At 38.0% G+C, this 19527-nt stretch overlaps 1 protein-coding gene across 1 annotated transcript in view; it reads right to left on the reverse strand.

Annotated features, from left to right (window-relative positions):
- Positions 1–3362: 3362 nt before the first annotated feature.
- The window catches only part of COMMD1 (copper metabolism domain containing 1), a 159043-nt gene continuing 142878 nt past the window's right edge, over positions 3363–19527 (reverse strand). Inside the window, exon 3 of the mRNA XM_065891384.1 lies at positions 3363–3585. Coding sequence (XP_065747456.1) covers positions 3478–3585 — 108 coding nt within the window. The 3' untranslated portion in view covers positions 3363–3477. The remainder of the gene's footprint in view (positions 3586–19527) is intronic.

Below are 19527 nucleotides of genomic sequence, written 5' to 3' on the forward strand. Positions count from 1 at the left end.
GGCAGGTTCCTTTGCAACATAAGCTAGTTGAGCACGGCATGTAGTTGTGATGTGGTAAGAGACGTTTATGGCCGTCCCCAGATAAGGGAGAACTGACTGCACTTAGATAAAAACTGCTATTTCTCAAATTTTGAGGCAAAAAACTGTACACTTTGCAACTAGAGTTAAATGCAAACTAATTATGTTCTATTTACGTTTTCCCTTCTGCTGGCTAAATCACCATCTAAAATATTTGAAAACCTTGGCTGGGAAGTTGGACAGTTAAGAATTATAAGGTGGCAACTGTCTCACAAAGGCCCATCTTTTCCAGCATCCTGTTCTTTTAGAAAAGTATCAAACCATTTCTAATCTGACTCCAGAAGGCCTCCTTCTATATCCTTGTCCCTTCACTGGTCTAGATATTTATTGTGTACTTCAGAAAACAATATTTTCTAACATCTGTTTAACATTTATTTTCCTTTAATTTCTATTATATTCTGTTTTCCAAATTTTCACTCAGGTCTAAAAAAAGAACTTCAATAATTACTAGCTTGACACAATGTCAGCTATTTAAGATTTCAGATACTCAATGTGATCATTTGCTTTTCACCACCTGCTTGCACTTGGGAAAGACTAAGTTAAACTAAACTTTAAAATGCTGCAATTCCTTTTGAATCATCCTTAAAGCAAGACTGGGGGAAGAGAGGTTATATAAAGGAAAGAGGAGGCTATAATAGTCGAATTTAAGCCTCCACTGATGAAGCTGATAGGAACCAGAGCTTCCAAGAAAAGGCAGTCCTGAGAATAAGGCCAAATCCTTTGCTCCCTATCAACATGAAACTGCTAAAGTCTGGAGATTCTTTCTGACTTTATTTTGAAAGCAACGTTTGGCTTGTCTGTACTGTTTCTAAACAGACTGAAGTTACAGTGCTTATGGTTTAAGCAGGGACAATTTCTACAAGGCCCAATTCAGGCTGAGGATTATTTTTATTTTGCTCCACATTTCCTGAACTCAAAATAAAGTGGTTTTAACCTAGGGTTATAGAGGTAGGAAACCTAGTGGGGTCTGCTGGGACCATTATGCCAGTTTTCTCCTTTCCTGGTCCTTTCTCCATGCTTGCCCCATCCCCAGGAAGATGTCCTAGTATAAGTAAGTGCCCTTTGCAAAAATTTACAAAAACAGGTCAGTACCAGAAAATACAAAAAGCAGATAATATCCAATAGGCAAGAAAGGGAATAATTTAGTCGCATACTTTCTTAGAGGTAATACAAACTGATATTAACCTTTTTGGAGAGCAATTTGTAATGTTTATCAAAGTCTTAAAAACTGTGTGCTCTGTACATCAACTATACCTCAATAATAATGATGATGGGTCATTTAACTCTTCTTAGTGAGTACTATATTTTCACAATAGACTATAATAAACATAATACTCCCTTGGCAATCAGAAAGTAAAAAATCACCAATAAACATAAAACACATGCAAACATACCCTGTCTGAAACCACTTGCATTCAAAAGTGTTTAGTGTTAAATATGGGGCCCACCTTCAGCAACCAGTTTCTTTTATTATCATTATTCTGAAAATTTCAGTATGCATTCACAGTTTTACCAATGACCTAGGGTTTGGGGATATAATAAAAAAGCCCATGTCCACTTTTGTGGCTATTACTTTCACAGAATGACCTAAATAGAGCTTCAAACCACAACAATGATGCCCTCTCCCTGTGGGCCCATGGACTGTTCCTTCAGGCCTCCATAGACTTTCATTGGAAATGTGACTCAATACTAACATGGTAGCTACAGTTCTTCCTTTCAGTGACATCTGGAATCCCATTATCTGATGAGATATTCTTTTCCTCCATTTTACAGCAGGAGACATTATCTGAATTCTCCTGGATCACGTGACAGTAGCCCTGAGAACAGAAAGCAAGTTTTAATAGTTCTTTCACCAAACCACGTGCCTTTTCTGAATCTATTTACCATACTGTTTCAAGATGTTTTCTGAAGGGTCCACAGGGGCTACATTTAAAACTTTCTGGTTATTGTCTGCTAACTGCTGGGATGGTTTTAATCAGGGAGGAAGCCAAATTTTCTGCTTGGGTTTTGGAAAAGCTCCTAAAATGTCTTTAAACTGATTTAGGAGAAAATGCTTAACAGAAGAGGAATTATTACTGCCCTGGAATAAACTCATTAGAACTGACATATGCTGTAACCACAGACCAAGAGCACTACATTTTGGGGACACATTACATCCCAAAGGCAACTGAAGTTTCTAAATGTTATCAGTGTCAGATGACAAAACCTGTTCAACAAGGACCATAGCCTCAATGTACTAGTTGACAGTTCCTCCTCTTAGAATATTCTTGGTGTTTGGTATAACTTCTCTTTCAGGACCTAGTTTGTTTGTTTATTTATTTATTGGATACGTTGGGTGTTCGTTGCTGCACGCGGGCTTTCTCTAGTTGCAGCAAGCGGGGACTATTCTTTGATGCAGTGCACAGGCTTCTCATTGCAGTGGCTTCTCTTTGTTGCAGAGCAAGGGCTCTAGGGGCGCGGGCTTCAGTAGCTATGGCTCACAGGCTCGGTAGTTGTGACTCGCGGGCTCTAGAGCGCAGGCTCAGTAGTTGTGGCACACGGGCTTAGTTGCTCCACGGCATGTGGGATCTTCCCGGACCAGGGCTTGAACCCGTGTCCCCCGCGCTGGCAGGCAGATCCTTAACCACCGCACCACCAGGGAATTCCCAGGACCTAGTTTTTATGCTAGTTTTCTTGAAGAAATTGTCTTGAAGAAGTTTTATTTGATGACTTAGGTAAAATTTTCTGAGGTAAAGACCTCATATCACTTCAAGAGACATTTTCCCTTCCCACCATCCTGACTTGAGATAAGTGAAGGGAGACCCTTTATGATGAGGCCAATTTAGTTCTAGGTTCCAGAAAAGCCCAAGTTTCTCAGTAGCTCAGATCAAACCAGACCCCCCAAGATTTAAGCAGAACTAATACAAATGCCTCAATCAGTTCCAGAAGCATCTCATGTCTTACTAAGGTCAGTAAACCTCTTCTAGGTTAGGCAGGCTCCTCTAGGCCTCAGCTTAGGCCATATTTGGTCAGCCTTGACCAAATTTATACATGATTTATCATGTATAAATTCCTATAATCCTACCCAGGAATAAGCCACCATAGCAAGGGTTTCTAAAGCTGATCCCACCCCAGTCCTACTGAATCCAAGTCTCTGTGGATAAGGTCCTTAAGGCCATTTTTTTAAAAAATGCTTTTATGAGTGCCTCTGTATGCTGAAGTATAAGAACATCTGCAGTAGATCAACTATAAGAGTAAATGAAAGGAAGAGAGAAAGAAATCGCAGCAAGCTGAGGCAGGCAAGATTTGAACTTGAGGATTTAATACTATTGGGGGAATAAGATTTTTTTTTTTATTTTAAAAAAGCAGGTCCCTGGGGAGGGATCATGAACACCTTTGCTTCAACAGCTCCATCTTCAGCTAGGCTGGCTGCATCAGTGTGCTGATACTTTCTTCTACCTCCGAGAGCTTCTTCAGGACTTGGGTGACCTTGACCTCATCAAACTCCAAACACAGAAATTCAGATTCCTGGAAAATATAAAAGGATATTTTAGACAAGACCCTCAAGATAGCCAAGGCTCTGGATCTGGTGTGACCTAGCTCCAAAGCCCAGGGCCCCTACCCAGCAAGCCTGACTCAGGCCTCAATACCTAAATGATATTTTATCCACACAACACCCTAAATGAAACTACTTCTATGAGGTGTTTCATAAATGCTAAAGAGGTATACAAATGTCTGGTGTTCTCTTTAAGAGGCACATGAGAAGCTCTTCTTGTCTGTCATCACATTAATCCCATAATAATTTTTAAGGTAAGTACTTAAGTATTGCTGTTTTATAGATGATGACTCTGAGACACAGGGAGGTTAACCTGTATCACAAAATCAGAAAAAGGCAGAGTCAGATTGTGAACTCCCAGCTCTGGCTGACTCCAAAGTCCATGCTGTCTCCATAGCACCCTGTAATAAAAACAATGGAAGGAGGATTTAGATTGGCTCTGTGTTTGCCTCGGAATTGGGCTACCTTGGATTTAGTGGTTATACTAGAAATTGTGACAAGCTGTGAACAAGTTGCTTGGGAAACATCAACCAGATAATTGAAAGATAACCAGATCTTGAAACAGCCTTAAACATTTATGAGGCCTTTCTACTTGCTACAAGCCAACTCTCCCAAGATTTCCCTCAAAAACATTCCTCTCAATAACTGTTAGGATCAATCAACCCCAAATTAGGTAGAAATCAAAGAAAAAGGCCTTTGAAGTGTGGTGACAGAAATTTCATGTAACACTGGACAAATGCTAGGTCCACACTGTCTTGAGAGACAAGGGTAAAGTATAGGATTTTAAGAGTGACCATATTCAAGATCCCAAAGAACAATAACCATGTAATTTTAGAGCAGTATGAATTCTTAGAGACCATATAACCCAACTACCTTGTTTTTCAGGTTATGAAATTGAGGCCCCAGGCATGTTAAATGACATGCCTATTATCCCTGTTTGTTGATGGCACAGTCACCAGATCAATGTTCTTTTCTCTATATTTTCCTTTCTAAATACATGGCATTCCCCACCCCCATTCAAAGTGGCAGGCAAAGGAAGACCAATAAGCATCTTCAGAGGGAGGGAGTCACTCTGTCATCAGCTAGAAGAACCTTCAGGATCTGACTTTGTAAAAGTACCTTTGCTGTTGGTGAGCTGCTGTGCTGTGTCTATACTGATGGCACTGAACATCACCCAGGAGAAACAAGTACAGAGGGGGAAGAAGGGGCCTCTCAGATGAGAGTCTTTCAAAGGGAGGAAAGGCAGCTTTCCCTGGCTACAAGGAACTTTTTCCTCAAACATGTATTTAAATAGGAAAGGGGTATAGTCTCATATGTGAGCTTAGAAACTGCCAGGTTTTCATTTAGTCGAAAGCAAAAACCAATTAAAAAAAAGAAAGATGCCCCTGTGTTTGAGCTACAGGCAGGGTTATCTCCTTTTGGAAATAAGAGCAAATGTATGGCAAATTAGGTACTTCACTTAGCTAAATTAAGAACAGGTCTCAGATTTGAAAGCCTCTTATTCTTCATTCAGTTTTATTGAGCTCTTTAGCCCAACTTTAAAACATTTAAAAATATTTGGCCTTTGGAACAATGGTCTAGAAACTAATAATTGCCAGAGTCTAACATATATATTTAGGAAACTGGCAGAAAAGATGATGTAATCCATGTTTCACCTCAGTGAGATAAAGTCAGTTACAATAATAAATCACCTCGATTTCCATTTATATGGGAAGAGCCTATCAAGGACAATGTGCATAGAGATAGGAAAACCTGAGCAAAGTTTATTAATAAATAGCCAGGATCTTTTTTGACTGAAGGTCATTCATTTGTTATAAGTTTCAGTATTCAAATTATCTTTGATTGGACCTCTAAGTATTAATGAAGCTTGGTTTACTTTTAAGGGGAATCAAATACTAGAGAGAAAAAGCAGGCTAAACAGAGTCCAAAGTTAAACAAATATTTTCCACACACTCCCAACCTTCAACTCTCTCCCCTGGAAACAATGCACACTAACAGTCTTAGAAAGACACATGTAACCATACATTACTCTTTAAGAAACAGTTTACCTGAAACTATATTATCAAGGCCTAGCTTCATCTAGTTATGTCATCGAAATATTTTATCAGGGGCTTCCCTGGTGGCGCAGTGGTTGAGAGTCCGCCTGCCGATGTAGGGGACACGGGTTCGTGCCCCGGTCCAGGAAGATCCCACATGTCGCGGAGCCGCTGGACCCGTGAGCAATGGCCGCTGAGCCTGCACGTCCGGAGCCTGTGCTCCACAATGGGAGAGGCCACAACAGTGAGAGGCCCACGTACCTCCAAAAAAAAAAAAAAAAAAAAAAATATATATATATATATATATATATATATTTTATCAGGAATTCAGGGGCCTTTAAACTGGGGCTTAACACATAGAGCTTTGTTCAAATTTTGCATTTGGCTGGGGTGCCCTACAGAAAATACATCTAAAACACTTGAAAATATCTTTAGAAATGCAGGTGATGCTTTTCAAGCCAGACGCAGAAAGTACAAGAGCAATCTGAAACACTTGATTTTTTTCTCAAAGTCATCCATCTTGATCTGGTCATACTGAGCAATGACAAGACTAAATTCCTGTACTTAAATATCTGAGTCAAGAGTTAGAACCTGCTTCTTAGCAGAGTTCAGATACATCATGGGATAGAGCCAGAAAATGGTTATCAGGTGAATAAGCAGGTGCATCATTATTAAGAATATGTACTTTGTGATCACAGTGAGTATGGCAGTGTACTAAATTCAAGGGTTTAAGTAACTATTCCAAATTAGAAAAGAAAGCAAAGGTAAAATATTCAAATATTCTTTCCAAGTACAAAAGCTAAACATTCATAAAATCCTAAGAAGAGACCTTTGAGAGGCCACCCTCTCCAAACTAACAACAAAAAAAACCTAGCTAGCTTTTAATGACTTCTATAGAAGGACATCTTACATGTTCCTAAGGAACTCCTTTCCCAGGTAACCACTCTGACATTCTTCAGGAAACTCTTACTTGTCAAACCTAAATCTTTAATGTTTTAGCTTAAACTCATTTCCCAACAGGGTCAGAGAATATAATTGATTATTATTTTATATAAAACTTGAAGGCTGTTATTAAGCAAATGTTTGGTTTCTCCATCTACATACTATTAAATAACCTCTCTGTGTGTACTGTCCATTTAAATGACTTCCTTATCTAGGTCCAGAAGCATACCCTGACCAATTATTTGGCAAAACAATACTACAGTGACAAAATGCTAAAGATAGAAATTAAAAAGGACTATGACTTAATAAATACCTAAATAGAACCATTTAGAATAAACTGAACATAAGAAAAAATAGAAATCTTATAGCCTATCTTCTGTATTATTTCCCATGCAAAGTTTCCATAAAGCTTTATCCCCAAATTACTGGTCATATTTAGCATTAGAATACAACTTTGGCAAATTCTAACATGTTGTGGCCTCTTAAAAATTCTAAAGTTGGGGGATGGAGGATGAGAGTGTGAAAGGATGCCTTAGGATCCTGCGAACCAATACTGATTCAGAAGGCCACATACAGGTGACCAGCTTTCATAAGGCTATTCCAATTCTTCTTTTGGCTTCATTTATTGACACAAAGGGACTCTTGGCTGAGCACAAACTTTTAGCCATGAAGCCTATCCCTCTGTTTGGGCTGTTCTTTCCTAAACTTAAATTAACCCTCTGAGCTGGAGCTCTGCCACTCTGTCTCTTCTGGAGAGAGAAAGAGAATGTATGGCAAAGGTCAAAATTGGCAATAGTGTCCTGAAGATAAATTACATAATAAATAAGATACCCAAAGGCTTTGAACATTGCCCACAAGAAAAGTTTAAAACAGCTTCATGAGTAAATCTGTGTTCGCCACTCAATCCCATACTTTCTGCAGCTTTCTCAGAATTATACCAATACTGCTCCCTAACTCTTTCAGGAGACCTCAAAATAGCTTCTCTGTGGCAAAGAATCCTCCAAGTTACTTCAAAAGGGACCACTTATCCAAAATTAAAATGTTATAGTTCCCTGAAATCTGTGCTGATTATTCTCCACTTGTCTTTTCATAGCCATTCTCCACCTTTCTCTGCCTTGTTCCAGGTCCTATAAGATTGTCATTCCTTTGTTCTCTGGCTTACAGTTGGGTTCTGACAAGAGAAGACAGAGGTCAGGACATTTATTCTCTTACCCCCAACTCCTTCTCCTCTGCCATTTCCAGTATTTTCTATGTAAGGGTATCATTTCTTTATTTCCTACTTTACTTCAATCACTATTTCAGTATAAACAGGAGTTTCTTCTGACTGTGAAAGTACATAATCACCAAATACAAACTCCAAAGATGAGCACAGCAAGAATTTTGGTCATGACTAAGTTGGCAGAAAGGCTGCCCTCTAAGTGATAAATATGATAGTATGAACCAGAACCAGTATTTAATTTTTTCTATCATCATTTGATATTAAAATTATAACAGCATTTTGATATTAAAAAAGAAGAAAAAGAATAACAGTAACAACAACTGTGTGAGATGACATTTCATGAAGAATTTGCATCAAGGGTCTTGATACCAGACACATGGCCTCATCTCTACAACCTGTTCTTATATCCTATATCTAAAGCAATGGATAGCTTATGCTGTAGCTTAAAACAATACTTTCCAAAAGAAAACTTGTGATTTATAATGTTTTTTAATCTTTCAACGAACATTTTTAGCAATACATAATTACAACCAATGGTCCTTACTCAGGCCATTTTTAATCCTGAGGAAATCCTCATTTCAAATATAATAGCTGACAAGTCCTACATCTACTGTGTAAAAAGCATGATAAAGCAATTTTCCAAAAGGGAAAAAAATTATACTGTAAATCACAAAGCAAATTATGCTACTGAAGATCAGAAAATACTAAAATCAGACTCTTTTGGAAGCTACGACTGAAACTTAATGACCAAGCAACTAAATTAAAATGATTCACCCCAAAACTCAACAGATGTCCATAATGTGCTAAGACCATATGTGGGACTAAGACATGGTACTTTCAGAGCTGGAGCAGCTTCTAGAGGAAGTATTTATCCATATTCCTGCAATCTCCTAGAAGAAGAGAGAGTATTACCAGTGTAGTATAAAAGCATTAACCATCACTGGATAACAATTACTGAGTTTTCTGGTGATGTCATTCAGGCATTTCAAAACACTTTTGTGAGGACAACCTGACAATAGGAGTTTAAAGTGCTTAAAAAAAATTAAAAAGTCCCCACTCTCACAAATTCTTATTACATTAAAAGATAAACTTTATGAGAAAACGTGAATTTTTAATCAGCTAACTAGAAACTCAAGGGAGAAAACAGACATTAGGTATCCAGGGAGTTTCAGATCTACCACAGATATAAATTACTGCTAAACAAATCTAAGGCACCTAACTTCAACTTTCCAAGTGGCGCACACAGGTTTTATATAAAGTGGCAAAATTTTTAAATAAAGTAACATCAGATCTTCATTATTCAGAAACCTATTATCTGGGTCTCTGCTGCTTGACTTCCTCCTCCTTTTTGGTCCATCTTTTAAGTATTTCTACAAGACGGGAAAAGGAAGTGAAATTTAAACTGGTTAGTATGACCACAGCAGCTCTGCAAAAAGTTTTATAGAAAAGGAAATTAGAGGAACTTTAACTGTGACTTCACATAACTACTTTTGAAAATCATACCCATATGGTAGCAATTTAAGCCAGAAAGTTCTTCTTATCCCAAATATTTCCCTTCCTTTAGTAACCAGGACTACTGTTCTCAGCCTAGATAATGTCTTTAAAACAGAAATACTCCCAGGAGAGGTAATACAAAAAAGTCATTAACAGCTTTCTACAACTTAAATCAAGAGATTTATTTTCCTCCAGAAAGGATGAACCCAAGTAGCCTGCCCTAAATCATAGGGTACCTACTATTAAGAGGGACTGGGGGAAATGGGATGAATAGGTAGGGCATAAAACATAAAAGTAGGAAAATACCAAAGGCAAATCCTTCTCCTTATCACATAACCCATATCAGATGCACAGATCCATAGATGAAGTATCTTAAGCTAGTCAGATCCCAGATCCATACTCTCCGTGCCTTTCTAATCACCTGATCACCCGGGTCACTAGGCACCAGGAAAACCTAGTGAACCTTATAAAGGGGCATTAGCAAGACAATCTCAATGAAATCCAAAGGCTGAATTTACACACACACAAACACACACACATCCTTCTGCTGGGGTGCTTTCATTTTCATCTGCAGGCTCAGGGCCTGTGACCCAACAAGGCAATGAGATCCCAAGAACACTGTCCACTCAAAGTTGTTTGAATTTCTAAGAAGAGAGAAAGTGGGAATAGGCCAAGAACAGGACCCTGAGATTCTTTTGGTTAAATATTTCTTAGCTGGAAAAAATCTAGAGCTGTGACCTAGAAGAAAACTGGACATGCCTATCCTGCCAATGTGTGGTCAAAAGGAAAATGTATTTTGGCCCAGGCAACCTGACTTGTTTCTGAAAGGGAGAAAATAGTTTTGACCTTGCAAGAATGAGTGGTTCTTTCATTGGCCAAATTCTGTACTGCTAAATCAAGACTATCACTATTCTTCTTCCTCCAAAGATTTCAAAGCAGGCTGACACATATCTGCTCCTCTTCAGTGTATAGTGAAAGGTAAAGGTACCACATCAATCTTCATTTTACCACTCAAACCAAAAGAAACCCAGAGACTAGCCCCACTTACATGAAGCCCAGAATTCCCAGCTCTTTGATTCAATCCATTGCCCACTAACACCTACATCTGACCCTCAATATGGACACTTTCAAACCTGATTAGTGTAGATTTAACAGAGTAGAATGGGAACTAATTAGAAATACCCGATTTTGTACTGATTTACATAAGCATCAAGACTTACACATTTAGTATTTTAGAAATACCCAAAAAGGAAAATAAAATGGAGCCAAGTTATATAAACACTAAAAGCTCAATACAACTAGATCATTGGCTGATTTCTACAAAATATTGTGCTCTACTTCATTTTACAACTTTTCATTTTCAGCTGGATTTAATATTCAGCTGTTAAGATTTTCTGTATTTTGAAAAACTGTGGCTGAAAAATATTTGGGTAAAAAACTAGTTTTAGGTGCTGTGGTTTGATCTTTAGGAAATAATACAGAATTTTGGCTAAGTAAAACTAGTTTCCATGTGACAATGGACAAAGAATCAGAGCAACAACTGCTAGACAGCTGAAAAGGCAAATCACGCTGAAGGAAGGAGAAATTTCACTTAAATTTTAGAGAAACCAAATGACAAAACTCTTTAGCACATGAGAAAGAGTGTTGCTAATTTTAGTTTGAAGTTCACATTGGGGCCCTTCATCATTCCTGATGAGGTACATTCCAGAGCAAACTCATTTGCAAACAACTTTGACAAACAAACTAAAATATATTTACATGAAAGGAATAGAGAAGATTAAAAAACAAAAACAAACAAAAAACCCCACCTTATCCAGAGTAGCTCATTTAGGCAATACCATTAGTTAGGCAGGAACAAAGTATGCAATGGCACTTGCTTTCTAAGGGGTTCTTGATAACATAGAGATTAAAATGGGGGAAACACCTTAATATGTCCAGTAAAAAGACAAGAGTGTGGCAATGAATGACAAAATCCTTGGCAGGGGAAGAAGACAACTAGAGGACAACTAGAGGACGTCTAATTAGAGGCCAATGTCATTGCTCTGCCAATAGCACCATCTATCTATTCCCAAATTTCTCAATGTGGTTTATTATAAGTCATTCATGATAGTACAATTAAGCAGAAATAGGCATAGTTATAAAGCAGCATTTCCCTTGGCCCTTCTTTATGTAAGGAGGGCAAAGGCTGAAATGACTACGGATAAGAGGACTTTTGAATTCAGAAAACGCTGATTTAGGGAGAAGAAGTTTTGGATGAATTTTTTTTTTTTTTTGGGCAATGCTGTGGAGAATGGGGATTAATTTTGTCGGATTTCCAACTAACTCCAAATACAGTAACACTCTGAGGCACTGGACGTTGGAACCTTCATTTTAACATTTGAATTTGTGGGGGACACAATTCAGTTCATAATAATCCCCAGTGCTTGGAGTGTACTGTGTTATCAGGCATCCCCTAAGTGCGGTTATGATGATGATGATGATGATCTCACACGAGTCTAGGTTTGCTGTTCATATCGTACAGAAAAGAATTTCTAATAATCCAGAAACAAGAAACACACACACACACAAACACACAAGCTATCTGCTGACTGCTCAGATCTGCCAGCCCAGTTTGGCAGAAGCCATATCTGGCCTCATCCTTACTGAACTCGACTTTGAAATGTCATTTAATCAATAGGGGCTGCCAGGAAGGGGATTGGAAAATGGCACAAAAGAAACCTTTCCTAATCCTCACTCCTAGATCCTATTAAGTACCTTCCTTGCCACGCTGTATTCCAAAGTCCAGCTCTGAAGACTGACTCAGAATCTGGCGTAACATTCTGTAAGAGAATATGGGGATGAGGGAAGAAGAAAGGATTTGTGGTCACTGCATGAAGTTAGTCACTAGCCTCTCTAGCTCAAATAGCTTACTGAAAACTTCTGGAGGTGGCAGAAAGAGAGGAGATTGCATCTTTAGTGTCTAGGGTTGAATTCTGGCATCACATAGGTTGCTGGGGCCTTTGTTCATACACAATAATCATCCGTCATATTAACATGGTGTTTTACAGTTTAGAAAGCCCTTTCACATGCATGACCTACCTCATCTGATCCTTAGAACGACCCTGTAACTAAGTAGAGACCAAGCCAAAGGTAAGGTACTTTGAACAACTGTAGAAGTGACAGACTTTGTCCATCTGACCCAAAATCACATCTTTTTAGCTATATTCAGCAGGAAGACTTCGTCAGATAATGCAATGGATTTTATGGGTTTTGATATACTTCTGATCCAATTTATGGAGGAAAAGAAAGTAAGGCCTCATTTGCTTAATATTGCCCACAGTTCTAGAAACTAGGATTAAAAGTTCAGCCCTTTGCAAAAGACAGAACAGGTAGTCAGGTCCTAACTGGCAAAGAAAGAGAATTTCTTACTTTGTCACCATTCATTCAGCAGGCTTTGGAAGTAGTGGAGGGAATAGAAGAGATTGAAGGGGATACAAGGATCATCTCTGAACCCTGGGGGAAAATGAAACACCTAAAAAATGAAATGTCTCAATTAAAAAGAAGTCAGCCTGGAAGGCAGGAGTAGGAGAGATTATGAGAAAAGTGTGATAAATCTGAAGACATTAGCAAATGTAAGCGGATACTGATATTACACTAATGATAATAATATTAATAGCAATGATAACTAACAATGGCTAACATTTATCGAAGATATAAAAATGCCAGGCATAACACTAAGTGCTTTACATGTATTATTTCACATTGGTGAGGAGAATTTTATCGCATTTTACAGATAAGGAAAGATGAGTAACTTGTTTAAGACCACACAGGTAATAAGTGGCAGAGCCAGTTTTAAACCCAGGTCTGTCTGGCTTCAGAGTCCAAGCACTTAACCATTTCACAATCCTGACTCACATTCATATATAATAACATAAACACCATTATTTATAGTCACTAAGTACCCACATGTGAAAGTTAGTCTATGATCTATGATTAAGTTAACTTTAACAGACTCAAAGGAAAGCTGAGTGTTGATAGTACGATAACCCAAAGTCACTAGGCAGAGACATATTATAAAGAGACTGAGTTCTTATTCTGAAGCAAGATGGCCTTTTAGTCGCTCTCTCTTTCTGTGTGTGTGTGGCGGCAGGGGGAGGGAGGGAGGATTCAACAGTATATATAGTTACTTGTCCCAATCACCAGAAGTGGGAGGTGACATTTGCTTTTGTTGTTCTATTGACTAATGTGTGGACCTCCTTGACTGAGACTCCTTCTCCCAGATCACAGCCAGTAGAACCAAAATACCTGCTTAACCCTGGGGTTCTTTCCATCTATAATCAGAAGGAATTCCCAGTTCTGCCTTGTTATCTAACCCAGGAACACCAAATTATTCATCTTGAAAAAAATCACATCAGCATTTAAAAGCCCTTTCGGGAAACAAAAAGATAAATATGATCATTTTGCAATATATAAAAATAACAAATCATTATGTTGTACATCTGAAACTGATATGTTATATGTCATATCTCAATTTTTTTAAAAAGGAAAGAGAATGAAAAAGTATTGGGAAAAAGAGAAAAATATATTAAATTATGAGTTTAAACCTTTAACATCCTTCATATTTTGCCCACATCTGTTCTCTGGCCAAGGCAAGGGTAAACAGGACTGGGTGGACTGAAGGAAAAGAGTGCCCCTGATAATGCCCGAAACAGCAAAGTTCACTCATATGTAATCAAGGCTTGACTAAAAACCACCTAAAACTGAGAGAATGTAGACAGCATATACACTGTTAAAGATTAAAATAAACGAACATAAATAATTAGTAAAAATAGTGTTTACTCTACTTTGTAGTTTATTCTTTTGTTAAAAAGAACATATTTAGCACTCTATCCAAGATTATGTCAGTAAGTCAGAAATATGAACTATCTAAGAGGGGCCAAAGAAATGGGACAAAAATATCAGCGAAAACAATGAACTATTTTGAAGAAAAGAGAGGTATGTCCCCAAAGGAGATATAAGAAAAACATCTTGACAGTATGACTTATGTTTCCTCTTCAAAATAACAGTCTATGTTTACCTCCTCAACTTGGTTTGGCAAGTTCTTTGCCAATGGAGGAAGCATGAATAGAATATGGTCCTCATCTCCTGGCCCCAGTTGTGTTTTGAAGGTTTCTGAAGAATTTTAGCCACATTTATAGAATATAAGGCATTTAAAAATTTTCATTACATCATTTCAAGTATACAAAAAAATGACAAAAATATGACTCTCCTATACTCTTTCCCCAGATTCACCATTTATTCAATTATTTATACTTTGCCACATTTTCTTTGTCATTCCCTTTCTCTCACAACCACGTGAGAGTAAATAGGGAATGTCATGCCCTTTTATCCTAAAAATTTTAGTGTATATTTCCTAAAGACAAGACATTTTCCTATATAGTCACGGTTATATAATATTGATAAACACTACTATCTAACCCAGTCTACATTCAAATTTTATCAAATACCTCAGTAATGTCCTTTATGAAGTTTTTTTTTCCTGCTTCCAAATCAAACCCACAATCACACATTGATTGCATTTAGATGTCATGCATCTTTAGTCTCCTTTAATCTAGAATAGTTTCTCAGTCAACCTGTCTTGTGTTTCTTGATCTTGACATTTTTGAAGAATATGTTAGTTATTTTATAGAATGTTAATTTGGGTTTGTCTGATGTTTCCTCATAATGAGATTCTATGTATGTGCAAATGCCTATCTATTCCCTAGTTCCTACCCCCAGTGATTAGTGAACATGGGTTCTGAAGTCATACAAGCCTAAATCCGAACCTAAATTAAAGCTTCACTATTTCTAGCTGTGTGGCTGGCTAAGTTTTAAATTCCTAATCTGTAAAATGATGATTTTTAACAGATTTAAGGGATAGGGTTGCTGTGAAGAATTAATGAGATAATGCATCCAAGGCAACTTAACACAGATGGGGTGGGGTAAACTGTATCCTACATTCTCTGATTTTACCACAGTATCTCATACCCCAGCAACATTAAAATAATATTGGTTGATTAAGCAGCATCTCTACTGACTCCAGGTTAGAGCTGCCAAGAATGTGAACTTGTTTAGGGGAGTGCTAATGAATACCGTGACTAAAAGCAGGGTCAGGAGCTCAGGTGCAAAGCCTATCCCTTCCTGTCAACTCATTACTGTCAGTTCTAAGAAAAAAGAGAACAGCCAAATCAAGCAATTTTCTAATAGTCAAATTTTAATCTTCAACAATAACACTGAAAAATCAGGAAGCCCACAGTTAACATACCATTCTTACTTCATTTCCGTAATTCCCTTGCCCATAGCAAGGGAGCTTGTGTGCAGAGCATCTCCAATCTATTCTTTTAGTACAATAATCTCATTCTCCCCACCTTCTCTTAGAAGACACCGATAAAATTATTCTATTTATGTTAAATCACTCTATGTCAGAGATTAAAACAAAACAACAAAAAAAGATTATAGTAGCTGAACCAATTCTTCAAAGTACAGAAATACAAATCTACTTTTGAGATTTGGAATCGAATTTAATTGGTATTTTTCTATGTTACTATCTCAAATATTTCACCATTTTTCTGTTTTTCCCCTATGTCAATTAGAACTTCAAATGAAAGTCAAATGATCCCTAGGGGGGAAGAAAAATAAAATGAAACAAACAAGTAAGTTTCTGTGTCCCACATTTCAACCTGTGAGGAGGGGCCTCTAGCAAAGCAAATGGAAAATTAGGTTCTCATTATTGTGCCGAAATGAGGGTTTACATCTGTAGTATGAAAAGATAAAATAAAATTTTATTTTATTTATCTATTTTCTTTTGACGGTACCGCATGGCATGTGGGATCTTAGCTCCCCGACCAGGGATCAAATCCACGGCCCCTGCAGTGGAAGCGTGAAGTCTAACCACTGGACTGCCAGGGAAGTCTCAAAAGAAAATTTTAATGCGAAGTCTTTATTTTCATCAATGAAGAGTAAAAATATATAGTATGAACTTTAAGACAGAACTTCCAGTAATTCTGTCATTTATAGGACAGAGGCCCTAAGTCTGAGTCTGCCTTCAAGAAATACTTAGATTAAAATGAACTGTTTTAGAAATGGGAATTCTCAACCGGAGTTAAGTCTAAACATATGACAGTGATGATGCTATACCCTGAAGGTCACTATTAACCTCTGTTCTTTAGGACCTAATGGTTCATAATTGGAAATTTCCAGAAAGTAATATATACTTTTGCAAACATCTTTAAATTTAGGGAGAAAAGTACTTCTCAGCCACTCCACTGCATCACCCATTAAGACCTTACTCAGTATTATGTTTAAAAGTTCAGTATATTTAAAACATTTTGAAAGTTAAGGTTAGTAAGGAATATGTAAATGCATGTAAATTCTGCTATTTTATACTGTTTCCCTCTCCCTCTATAGGAAGATCAAGAAATGAGACTTCATCATCATACATGGAATCCAAAGCAATATCATGAAGGGGAAAAAATCATTGGTTTGAGAGTTAAGACAATTCAGATTTAGATATGGCTCCACTATTAAAAGCTGTGTAACACTGGGAAAGTCATCTAATTTTCTTAAGTTTTGGTTTCCAAATCTAGAAAATGGAAAAATAGTATTAATCTTATAGGACTGTTATAAAGATTAAATAAGATAGCACATATACAAGTACCCAGCACTGTCTTGTGTGAAACAGACTCTCAATAAATGTTAGCCTCTCTTCCTACCCTGTTACACACATCCTGTCCCCTGACACTTCAAAAGGAGTTCTCCTGAACACTTTAACTACAGCTCTGTTTTCTTCAGAACAGGAGTTGGCTCTTAATAGTGACAAACAGTCACTTGAAAGACTCCTGGGACCTAACATTGTCCTGGTGAAACAAAAAAGAGCTCACATTGGGAAACAGCACCAACTGCTTCAGGCTATGACAAGCCCCAAGTACAGTGTTACTTAACATCCTGAGAGCTCTGTGCTCTTTCAACATACTTTTTTTCTCCCTGCAAGGATCAGGCACACTATTTGCCCTCTCTTCCCTTCTTAATAGAAGTCTTTATTAAACAAGACCACCCAATGGATTCAAATATTAGGAATTAGAAAAGGCTAGGCTCAACCATGAAGAAACTGGCAAAGTCTCAGGACTAAACAGTAAGCCCTTCTTAACCTTTCAGAATCTGGATTTTTGTGCTTTCTGTTCTTGGAAATAGCCGACTTGCTGATGCTCTGTTACAAACATGTCTGTTATTTCCCTCGCCTGCATTATCACAAAACTCTTACCATGAAGAAGACCTCTTGCTGAAGTCCGGAATCTTAGACTCTGCTTGTAATCCAATAAAGCAATGCTTCCCAACCTCTCCCACTTCATGGTATAGACAGACAACACAGGACACTGCTGAACTGTAGGGGCTTGAAAGTATTGATGGCTACAAAGGATCAAATACAAGCAGCATTGAGAGAAAAGGTATACAAAGATAAACCTATTTGCCATGTGACTCAGAGACTTTTATCACATAAACATAATTGTTTCAACTCCAAGCTGCTCTAGGTCAATGTCCACACTCCTTCACAGGGCTGACCACCCATGTCAGACCTAAAGGAAAAAGTGGATTTCAGAAAAACAACCAACATTTGACTGGGGGCAGCAGGTTCTCAATGTAAAGACATTAAAACACTAAGTCAGTGAATTAGGCATGAGATACTTATTGACTGTCTTATATCTGCTAGGTATAGTTCTAAACACTGAGGATTCAGTGGTAAGCAAGATGGAGTCTCTGCCCTTGAGAAGCTAACATTCTAACAGGAAAAAAAGGCAATAAATTAAAACAATTTAAAAGGCAATTTCACTAGATCATGTAGATCAATATTTTTGATCTACAGTAGACATGTAGATCAAGACTTCTGACATTCAGGAATTCCCTGGGGGTCTAGTGGTTAGGACTCTGTGCTTTCACTAACGAGGGCCTGGGTTCAATCCCTGGTCAGGGAACTAAGATCCTACCAGCCGTGTGGTATGGTCAAAAAAAAGAAAAAAAAAAAAAGACTTTTGACGTTCTGAGAAAACCGTTAGCCACTTTCCAGGTAGTTTACTCAAGGAGGTAAAGAAGACTGAATAAATTATAAGAGGCTGTCTCAGTTCTAAAATTCATTTCTCACATCACTGTCTCCTTGCTACGGACTTAGCGTCATTGCCCCGTCCTTTAGTAACACATACAAAAGCAGGATGAGATCATTCATAGGAAGATAATGAAGACCCAGACAGTATAAAATTACAGAGCGCAAGGCCAGAAATCTCAAGATCTAGGATCTACTTCCAATTCTATCACTTAATATTCATGTGAACTTAGGTAATTCAGTTAAACTCCCGGAGCCTGACGTTCTTCATCCATTGTATCCCACTTTGTAGGGGTTTTAGGAAATTTAAATGAGGCAACATAATAAAAGAACTTATTTAAAACATTGGACAAATACCAACTATTATTGCCTAATCAAAATGTTTATAGGAAGGCAGATGAGAAAAGGGACAGTAACTACATTTAAGGCCAAAATGAATCCCTACCTCCAGTATATTAGCTGTTTTGAAAGCTTTGCTTCCATTCTATTGTCCCAAAGGGCTCACCCTTTGGAGCAAATGGATCCTAAAAGTGATGTCAAGTCTCAGACAGCCTTCTTCTTTTTTTTTTAGTAAAAAGTTTATTTATTTTTGCTGTGTTGGGTCTTCGTTTCTGTGCGAGGGCTTTCTCTAGTTGTGGCAAGAGGGGGCCACTCTTCATCGCGGTGCACGGGCCTCTCACTATCGCGGCCTCTCTTTTTGCGAAGCACACGCAGGAAATGAGGAAATGACACGCAGGCTCAGTAGTTGTGGCTCATGGGCCTAGTTGCTCCGTGGCATATGGGATCCTCCCAGACCAGGGCTTGAACCCGTGTCCCCTGCATTAGCAGGCAGATTCTCAACCACTGCGCCACCAGGGAAGCCCCCTCAGACAGCCTTCTTAGTGATTACTCCCTATTCTGAGCTAAGGTCAGAACACTACTTTCTGAAAGGTATTTCATTTCTTGGTAACTTTCCCATGATTAAATATCCTTACTTTCTGAGTTATTTTCGCTGATTATTGTCAATTAGGAGGTAGGAGGTAAATATGAAGTGACCTTTCTAGCTGTTAAGACAGAGACTATCAAAGACCTTGATAATCTCTCCTTTCTTCTTAGAAGACTATCCTTTCAT

This window comes from Phocoena phocoena, chromosome 14, assembly GCF_963924675.1.
Source record: "Phocoena phocoena chromosome 14, mPhoPho1.1, whole genome shotgun sequence".
Classification (NCBI taxonomy): domain Eukaryota; kingdom Metazoa; phylum Chordata; class Mammalia; order Artiodactyla; family Phocoenidae; genus Phocoena; species Phocoena phocoena.